The 10,052-nt window shown below is 45.0% G+C and overlaps 2 protein-coding genes across 2 annotated transcripts; one reads left to right on the top strand and one right to left on the bottom strand.

The window, feature by feature from the left end:
* Positions 1 to 6,776: 6,776 nt before the first annotated feature.
* Positions 6,777 to 7,770, bottom strand: LOC111867181 (zinc finger protein 830). The gene has a single exon (XM_023856776.2). It carries the CDS (start codon positions 7,653 to 7,655, stop codon positions 6,777 to 6,779), a length of 879 nt encoding a protein of 292 aa, XP_023712544.1. The 5' UTR covers positions 7,656 to 7,770.
* A 1,232-nt stretch (positions 7,771 to 9,002) lies between these two features.
* Positions 9,003 to 9,971, top strand: LOC111867180 (general transcription factor II-I repeat domain-containing protein 2B). The gene has a single exon (XM_023856775.1). The coding sequence runs from the start codon at positions 9,003 to 9,005 to the stop codon at positions 9,969 to 9,971; it is 969 nt and encodes a 322-aa protein (XP_023712543.1).
* The last annotated feature ends 81 nt before the right edge of the window (positions 9,972 to 10,052 follow it).

The following is a 10,052-nucleotide window of genomic DNA, read 5'->3' as shown; positions in this document are numbered from 1 at the left end:
TTCAGAATAGAATAGTAATATGGAGGCAACAGTTCCCTCCCAAAGGCTGGTAGACATTTTCTGGACTACACGGCGTCACATCACAGAAGACATTAATCGACATAGTTAATGCCGTCAGAATCTGAAATCTCACTTTCCAATATGTTGAACGCAAAATAAAAGGATTTTTTTTTTTACCTTTTTGCAATAAGTGTAACTTTGCAGTGTTAGAATTGCATCTGATGTAAAGGAGCTGGATATATTGGCGAGAATGAAAATTTTAATTCTAATGGAATTTACATAAATTTTGAACCCGTTCATTCCTGTTTTCCATACTTTATTGTTCTTGAAATTTGTTTATGGCAAAAAAATCTTTATATTTGCAAACCTGGTAGTACTACACATGTGGGATTTTAGACACAAAATTCTACAGATGTCAGCAATGTACAAGATCAAAAAGTAATTTAGTTGTATTTTATTGAATATGCACCATATCTTTCTTCCGTGGCCTTTAGTCCACTAGCGAACTATACCGACCGAGCGACCGCCTCTTGTCGGCGAAGTTAGTGCCAACTTTCGCGAATAGAGGGTGTCGCGTGGTAAACGCAATGGATTCCCATGGCCGTTAATCTCGGTTCTCTAGACCGCATATGCACCATATCTACATGTTAAAAATACAATCTGCACATTGAAATGACACAGACCCATGATTAATTTTATATTTCAGTTGTATATACAATGAACTTCCTTTACGAACATCGATGCAGTTCTATTTGACCCTCCTGTAAACTGGCTGTTACACTTCACCGATTCAAACCAAACTTAAATATGGGCCCTTCTTGAGAAGCCGCCACTTGCTCTGCTGCTCAAGAACTTCCAAGCATTTTATGGAACCCGAAGGTTCATTACCGTGTTCACAAGAGCCCTCAATATCCTGAGCCAGCTCAATCCAGTCCATACCATCCCATCCTATAAGCTCCTTCTTCACCTTCCCACCTACGTCTTGGTATTCCTAGTGGTCTCTTTCCTTTTGGCTTTCCCACCAATATTCTATAGTCATTTCTCTTCTCCGCCATTCCTGCTACATACCCTGCCCATCTAATCCTCCTTGATTTGATCATTATACTTGACGAAAGATACAAGTTATGAAGCTCCTCAGTATGCAGTTTTCTCCAACCTCCTGTCACTTCATCTCTCTTCGGTTCAAATATTCTCCTCAGCATCCTGTTCTCAAACACCCTCAGTCTATGTAAAGTAAAGTAAAAGTAAAGCTATCCCTGTAACAGGCCGAAGAGGCCCATAGGGTTGTGAGATGTTGAGGTTCCCACATTTTCCAGACAGTCGGCTCATAGATGGCGGTAAAGTTGTCAGCCTTATGCGCCGGCCGCCCTTTACACCCAGGAATATTCCCGGTACTCATTTCTATTAGAGGCTGAGACGACCCCAGGGCCATAGTGCGGTTGGTAGGATTAGGTAAAATAAAAAAAACACACCTCATCGGGATTCGATCCAGCAACCTTCCGGCTTGTAGCATAGTGCCTCAACCATGTTCCTCCCTTAATGTCAGAGACCAAGTTTCACACCCATACAGAACCACAGTCAGAATTATAGTTTTGTATATTCTAATTTTTACGTTTTTAGAGAGCAGAAATATAGACTCTCAGTACAGAGTTTAATAGAAATCTGATTTCTAATTTCGGAGATAAGTATGCGGATAGGTGGACGGACGTGACATGGCATTCCATATATATATATACCCATGTCCATCGTCACTTCGTGATATCTGTGCAAAAAAAAAAAAAAGCAGGTAAAATGGGAAAGAATGTGCTCGGATAATATCTGGGCTGCAAACTAGATTAGGCCCACTTCTTCCCATTCTTGCTGGAATGGACGATATTGGATTTCGTTCATGCTCGTAATACTGCCATTCATGTTTAATCTGGCTGTCGGTATGTTCTGGGCATGCGCACTTATGCACTTATTGCATGACTGGCCCACGCGCTTCTTGATTGTTATCGCTGTTTTCATGTTACATAACTCTGCTGCCGTGAATGTCCTACTGGTGAATGCTACGCTGGAGAAGATTTGCAAATTCCCTGGCACAACTTCCGAATTGTAACGTAAGGCTCCTTTCTCTGGCCCTGCACTTTTACCTTCTGGCTCATCTTAGCGAAACGTTGATAAATTGTGTGACTGTGTGGAAACAGTTCCATTTAAATCTGTGTCGTTCGCCAAAGGTTCTTTTACACGAGCTTTTGTGTCTGGTCTACTCTATTCCTTTTTTTTTTTTTTTAACGAATATTAGTGAACCCTTCATCAGTCGTGTGGCTGTATGGAAACTCCATTTAAAGGTTCGGCCACACAGAGCGCTACGCTATGTTCGCTACGTACGCTGTTTATACTCTGCGACGCAGCTAACATAGGGAACATAGCGTACGTAGCGTACGGAAGTCTGTGTGGCCTGTCACATTGGCAATAAAGGGAGATATTTTTCTGTTCGTATAGCGAACATTGCGTAGGTAGCGTTCGTCGCGTACGTAGCGCTCTGTGTGGCCGAACATTTAGTCAGTGCTTATTGTGTAATAGTAGCGTGTCTGTTCCTAAAAAAAGTAATGTTAGCCCCCGAACAGCCTAAAGGTTCCGCCTTGGTTTCATTTCCGCGGTGTCCTGCTGGAAACGTCTGCAATCGGTCTGGGTGTTCTGCTGGCATCTTCCTCAGCTGTTCGTCCAACCGCATCCGCCCCTCTCTTCAGAGGTGCTCGCCCCGAGCACTTCCGTAGCCTAGAATTTGTCGGTCGCCTTGTCTCACATTCATTCTTCGCTTTCATTCGTCCCGCATTCGTTCTCTCTGGGGAGGCCGGTACTTCTATTACCGGTTCCTCCCATATGGGCAGTTTCCCTTTTTTCGTTTCGGAAGGGGTCGACCCCTCCACAGTGTCCAGATTTTACTTCTCTGCAATGGGACAGATGTGAAAATTGGCTTTGTAATTTCCAATCCCTTTGCTCTCCTGAGGGTCTTGTTGGATTCCCACTTGCTTCCAAGCCGTAGCTGGTCCTCGAAGTCTCGATTCTTGGTTTCCTTGGTGCCTTCCTGGCGCACCAGTTGTTTCCATCTGGGGGTCCATCCTTTCTGGGTTCCTCTTGTAGAATGGTTTCTGGTCCAATTCTTCTGCCGTTCCTGTTCGGTTGGCGGTCCTTCTTGACTGCATTGAAACCTGCGTCTCTTGCGCTGTGTCACTTTCGCACAGCGGGTCATCTCCTTGTCGGCCATGAACCGTCGCTTCCTCGGGAGTCCACCAGCTCCCTGAGCAGAATTCTTCTTCGCGATGTCTCTCTTGCGTCGTGCCACTGTCGCGCGACGGGACATCCTCTTGTCGTTTTCCTTCTCTTGCCGTGCCAATTTCGCACGGCGTGTTGTGCGGGCGACGGCCAATCTCTCCTGGGGTTCGCGATCTTCCCATATCAAATACTTCGCTTTCTGGTGGCGGCGCTCCGCGGCCAGTTTTCGGTCCCTACGCCTTTTTCTCTTCGGTTCTCCGACCGGCATTACTTCGGCGTTTTCAACGGGGACTTCTCGTTGTTGGGCCACCTTAGGTTTCCTGTTCACTGGTTTTGGTTTTAAGCCCGGTCCTTGTGGCTGCTCCACATCGGGAGGAGTCACCAGTGCTACTGGTTCACAGTCCTCCAGAGCGGATCCGCTCTTGAGCCTTTGGTCTCTGTGGGTGGCATTCATGGCCCTCACTGGTACTTCTTGACAGTCTCGAACTAGGGTCCTGGCTATGTAGATTCCCTCAGACTGATTGGCCTGTGGGCTTGGTTCTACTAGACCATTCTCCACCCCCAGAGGGTTCTCCATTCTAGCCATCACCACTTCCTCGCATTGCGAGGGTATCACATGGTCTTTGGCCACTATTAGACCGGGCGGACGGGGTCCCGATCTCGGGATCCGTAGCGGTACCTCTTCCTCTGCCAGCCGCAACGTTTGGCGCCCTATGTCCACAGATGAATCATAGGCGCGCAATATGTCCAGTCCCAAGATGAGCTCATCGGTGATATTCGCCACGAAAACCCACATTGTTAGCGGTTGGCGCCCCAGGATCAGGGTCAACAGAACTTCTTTCAGGATGGGTAGGGGTCCTCCAGACACGGTCTGTAGCGTGAAATCTGGATTAGGCTGCCTCTCAGGCCATCCGGCGGCGATATCCGGTCTTGTTACCGTGAAATGTGCTCCAGTGTCCACTGTCACCTGGCACGGTTTGTCGCCGACCCACCCTTGGGTGGCCAGACTGGTGTTGGCTTTTCCGTGAGCCGGTGGGTGCGTAGTGGGGGGGCCTTAATGCATATGCCGGCGTTCGCCCCTCTCCGCCGGCCCTCGCTCGTTTCCCGCCAGTTGGTCCCTTCCCCAGCTTGTCTCTATGTTGTTACTGGGTTGCCACTCTGGTCTCCCTGGCGGTTCTCGCTTGTCTCTTGGTTGTCCGTCCCGGCGCTGTCTATTTCCATTTCTTCTGCCATAGTGGCAGTTGCTCTCAAAGTGCCCTGGCTCTCCGCAGTTCCAGCATCTTGGCTATTGTGCGTCTCTTCGTTGGGTGGGGAACGATCTGTACTTCCGGTATGTGTTGGTGTTATTTTCGTAAGGTCTGACTGCTACTAATACGGCCTGCAGCTCTAGGGCTTGTCGGAGGGCCTCGTTTACCGTCTTCTCCCCTCCCAGCAGCAGCTGGATCTTGATGTCAGCATCACTTATTCCATATGTAAATGCCTTCCCCGCCTCCTTTGCTACGTAGTCTGCCGGCCGGTTGGGGTAGGCACGGCGGGCAAGTATTTCTATGGCAGTGGCGAAATCTTGTAAGGGCTCTCCGGGGTTCCGGTTCCTGGTTGTCAGTTGGCAGCGGTAGGCGGCTGCAAAGTGTTAATCCCCGAAGCGGTCCTCTAGCGCCTGGAGGGTGTCCTCGTAAGTTGTATTTGTTGGAATGCCGGGTAGCACTTCTACCGCCCGGCCCTTCAGCGGTGATCAGGTATGTTGATTTCTCCTGGTCCGACCATTGATTGTGTTCCGCCACGACCTCGAACTGTCGTCTGAATACGCTCCATGTTGTAGTTCTGTCGAACGTCGGTGGCTGGGCTTAGCACGCGCCGATTCCCGGTGTGTTTGTCCTCTCGACCCTCGTCTGCTTTGTCTCGTCCAACCTGCCTTGGAACTCGCGTTTGGTGTCCTCGACTCTTTTGCAGGTTTCGTTATAGGTTTTTGTGAGGTCTTCTTTGTCGCGTCGCGGTGCACTTCTGCTGCCTGTAGTGCAATATTTTTCTTTTCTATCCTTTCGGAGAGACCTTCGAGCTGTGCTTCTGTTTTGGTCTGGTTGGCATGCATCATCCTTTCCATCATTTCTTTTAGTCCCTTTCGGTCAATCTGTCTATCGGCCTTCCTTTCCCTCTCTGCCATCCTATAGGCCTCCGCCTTCGCCTGGTTGGCCTTCATCTCTCTTTGGTTGCTGTTCATTATTTTCAGCATTTCCGTTTTTGTTGTTGTTGTTGTTGTTGTTGTAGGACGCATGTTAAAGTTCGAAGTCACTTCTGACACCAGTTGTAACGTGTTTGGGCACGTCACGCGAGTATTTATTGCTCTTCGCTTTTACATTTATACACTTTGCAAGAATTGCCACTTGCAGTATTACAGTTACTGCTTACACAATATCTCGGCCAATACTTTCTAACCGCTCACTTCGTTTGCCCTTTACGTTGGTCTCCACTTATCCGGGTCCTCTCCTTCCTTGTGCTGCGGTTCACCTGCACCTCTTTCTGGACACCTTCGCTGGAGTTACTGCCCTCCCCCTTCTCGTGGATGACGAGAAATTAGGTGGGAAGGGAGGAAGATTTTGTTTGTTGGTGCTGGTAGGCGAGAGTTCGGTTTCTGTACTACCATTAAGTGTCTTGCAAGTAGGGAAAGATGGGAGTATCTGGGTTCTGTTCTGTAATTGGTAGAGATGAGTACTTATCCCGGGGTCTTATACGGGTCTGGCTCGGACAGGGCAGGAAGGATCTTTCCTTGCAATCACATTCACTACTTCAGACTTTCGCACTTAGTAATTATTTAATTCACTCCAGCTCACTGAATACAAAGGAATCTATTAGTAACACTTATTTAGAAATTTGCTTATAATACTTTTACTGAAGGGACGTAGTTGTAAATTTGTATCCGACTTTGCCAAAAGTTGGATGAAGACTCCTTGAAGTGGAATGCACTCTCTCTGAATCCTGAGGTCCACGAACCACAGACTCCAGGAGAAATCCACTCCTCCACTTTTGACATTGGTCAAGTTTTCAAACTGGGAGTTTCCCTAAATTTGAGAATTTCCAATCAGGTTGCTTTGCTATGTGACTCTGGCAGTTGCTGACCTGACGCTAAGGTTGACAGCGACTTGATGCATTAAGATCAGGGGATGAGGCTCCGGCCCTCCCGCTTCTAAGTTATAGCTGTTCCAAGCTGTCAGTTCTCAAATTCTCAAAGCCTTTCCGACTTTGCTGAAACTGCCAGAATTCCAGGAAAGTACCAGATGTTACTTCCTGTCCACATAACAAAACTTGAACTATGTCCCTTCTGCGTGTAAGAGTTGGCTATCTGCCGTATCTCTTTGTATTTAAGTGATACTAACTTAATATAGATTTAATTATTACAAATTAGTCCACCAATTAGGATGAACGGTTACAACTTCTGTAGCTCCAACTATCTTCAGTGGCAGCTTCCCGAAGACTGTCTTCTTCGGCGGTTAATACCAGACTGACTTCCATAAATTTATTATTTATATAACTTTGGCTCTCCAGTCTAGGTACTCATCAAATTCAGCTTCATCTGCAGAAGACGCTTCAAGGTTATCGTCACCAGCATTGCTTCTTCTATTCACAGCTTTTACTGCTTCTCTCTTAATCTCCAGGTCCACCACTCTGGACCAATTCCTCATCTGTTCGTCCAACTCATCGATTTTCCTTCTTGCTGTGGCTTCTTCCTGATCTTCAGCAATGATCTGTGCAGATACTGTGGACTCTTCCTTCATTTCTTTCTGAAATTTCTCCCATTCCCCTTCAATTGGATCTTTGTATTCCACATTACGTGCCTTGGCATCCAGCAAGGGGTCATCAAAAAAACCTTCTGGAAGGACCTCTTCTTGATTTGATGCAACTGTTTTGGTGGTCTCAGGTGGTGGTTCAGAATCATCGTCTGATGGATCCTCTCCATCTTCCATTACAGTTTCCTCATTTCGATTAACTTCTACAATTGCATGATTTTCCAAATCGAAAAGATCTTCTGGCATTTTCGGCTGTGGTGCATTTTTTAGAATTCCTTTGAGCTTTTTAGGGGGTGGGGTCTCTTCAGTCTGTGCTGGTCTCTTGAGTTTTGGAACACAAGGACACACAAAATTCACTGTTTCTTCTCTTCTCCTCTTGGCATCAGCAAAGTTTTCACGATGTTTCTTGCTATTGATATGGATCTTCCATATTGCTTCACTGCGGACTACTGATTCACACACTGTGCATAACAGCTGTCCGCTCTCATTGTATTTTGCTAATGGAGAATCTATCTTCTTAACTGTTTCTGAGATCTTGCGTTTCTCTTCAATCATTATACGTCTCAAGTCATTCTGTGTAATTTTCTTGTTTCCTCTTACAAGAGACTCAGCCATAATCCTTCACTATTTTCCGCATAACATTTCTTCTTTCACTGCACTGTTATTTTCAGTTTCCCGTAGATCGAATGATAAGTAAGAATCAGCGTTAACTCTACTCCTGCTTTGCAAGAATTGCACTTGCAGTATCACAACTAATTCTATTTCGCTTAGCTCCTGGCCCAACGCTTTGCTGCTTATGTTGTCGTGGTTGGATCCAGACTGTCTCTGGCGGCGGCTTCCTGTAGACTGTTCATATTCGGCGGTACTGACTGGGCGAATGAATTCAACCCTCTTTTATACCCTCGGCCGATGCTATGCAAAGATGAGCCTTTGTTATAACCGTGGAAACGCTGCTTTGTTGATTCCGCCATTCCTACGCAACGACCCATTGTTATTGCGTTGTCTCTGTGGGAACGCTTAGCGTATTCATCGTAACCGTGGAGATTCGATGTTCTCGACACAACGGCTCACTGTTGGGATTACAGTATCGCTATTGTTACTTCCTAGGCAACGGCCAACTGTTGGGGCTACAATACCGCTTTGTCGCTACCTACGCAACGGTCTGTTCTAGCGTTTCCATAGAAGTGACTCTTCTGGATTCCAAACATGTGACAGTAATGTAGAGCGACATTTTTTGACTAACCACAACAATAACTTCAACAATGAATTTCCTGTGAAATCTGAACTAAGAAAACAAAAGGTGAAAGACCTAAAATCTAAATTAACCTTGCAACAACGTGTATTTACAAAGCCTATCCAGCAAAGCAGTAACGTAACAATAGCTTCTTATAAAATCTGTCATGTGTTAGCTAAAAGGAAAAAACCTTTCAGTGATGGGGAAATAGCTAAAGAAGCTATGATCAGTGCCGGCGAGTCTCTATTCGATGGTCACAAAAATAAATCTGCACTTATGTCTTCTATCAAAGGACTTCAGTTGTATCACCAAACTGTTGCTAGACGAGTTGAACAGATTTCTGATAATCTGGAATCTCAAATACATCAGGATTTGCAATCGTGCGAATATTTTTCACTCCAGCTTGATGAAAGCACTGATATATCGGATGTTGCACAATTATATGTATTTGTTAGAATAGTTTTTGGTGATTTCACGGTAAAGGAAGGGTTCGTTAAACTGCTGCCACTTCTTGAATGTACTAGGGGAGAAGACATATGTAATGTGTTCCTTAAATTTGTGAAAGAATGTAACTTACCGCTTTCTAAACTTGTTGCTGTAACTACAGATGGGGCGCCTTCAATTACTGGTAGGAACAATGCGTTTCTTGCTCTTTGTGCTAAGGATGAATCATTTCCCAGTGTTCTCTCATATCACTGCATTATACACCAGGAAGTTTATGCGCAAAGATGTTGAAGTTCGACCATGTTATGAATGTAGTAACTCGTGTGGTAAATTATATCAGATCGTCTTCTACTCGTCATCGATTGTTCAGAAATCTTTTGAATGTGTCGGACACTGAGCATGGTCACATAATTTTCCATGCAGACATCAGGTGGCTTAGTAGAGGGAAAACACTGGAACGATTTTTCTGTCTTCTGGATGAGGTCAGGGACTTTCTGAGATCATCTCCTGGCGAATATTATCAAGAACTTGATGCAATATCATGGCTACTAGGTTTAGCTTTCTTGGCAGGTATCACCTCAAAATTAAGTGAGTTAAACCTTGAATTACAAGGGAAAGATCATAACATTTCAAGCATGATAATTGTGGTTAATGCTTTTCAAAAGAAACTAAAGCTGTGGCTTGCACATTTACACAGAAATTCCCTTTCACATTTTCCGCATATGAAATCTGTTGTGGAAACCTTAAATGGCTGTGAATACGATCTTCCATCTTTTGCCCAGCATCTTGAAGCCCTTGTGACCGAATTTGGTAATAGATTTAGCCCGTTTTCAACACTTGAACCAGTGACAATGTTTATCAGTAATCCATTCGCTACTGTTGACGTTAGTGAACTTGGAGGGGAGGTGTGTGAAATCTTCGGAAAGTATAATCTTGAAGAATTAGAAATGGAAATTTTAAATTTCCAAGAAGACATATCTTTGAAATCCTCATTTGCAACTTGTAGCAATTTCTGGACTCTGGTGGACAGGAATAAATATCCCATGATTGGGATTGCTCTGAAAATGTATTCTTGTTTTGGTTCGACATATCTGTGCGAAGTTGCATTTTCATCTATGAGCATCATCAAAAATAAGTACCGATCCTGCCCAACAGACTCACAGTTAGATGATGCACTAAGAGAAGCCTGTTCCAGCTACACACCAGATTTTCGACAACTTGCAGCTAACATTCAGTGTCGAATTTCACACTAATTACATAAGATTGTAAGTAAATATAATTATATTAACAAAAGATTTAGTCAGTATTAAATTTCTAATTATTTTATTATTATT

Source organism: Cryptotermes secundus, unplaced genomic scaffold (genome assembly GCF_002891405.2).
Source record: "Cryptotermes secundus unplaced genomic scaffold, Csec_1.0 scaffold518, whole genome shotgun sequence".
Classification (NCBI taxonomy): domain Eukaryota; kingdom Metazoa; phylum Arthropoda; class Insecta; order Blattodea; family Kalotermitidae; genus Cryptotermes; species Cryptotermes secundus.
Note: the sequence above shows the minus strand (reverse complement) of the source record. Positions and strands in the feature narration are given on the sequence as shown.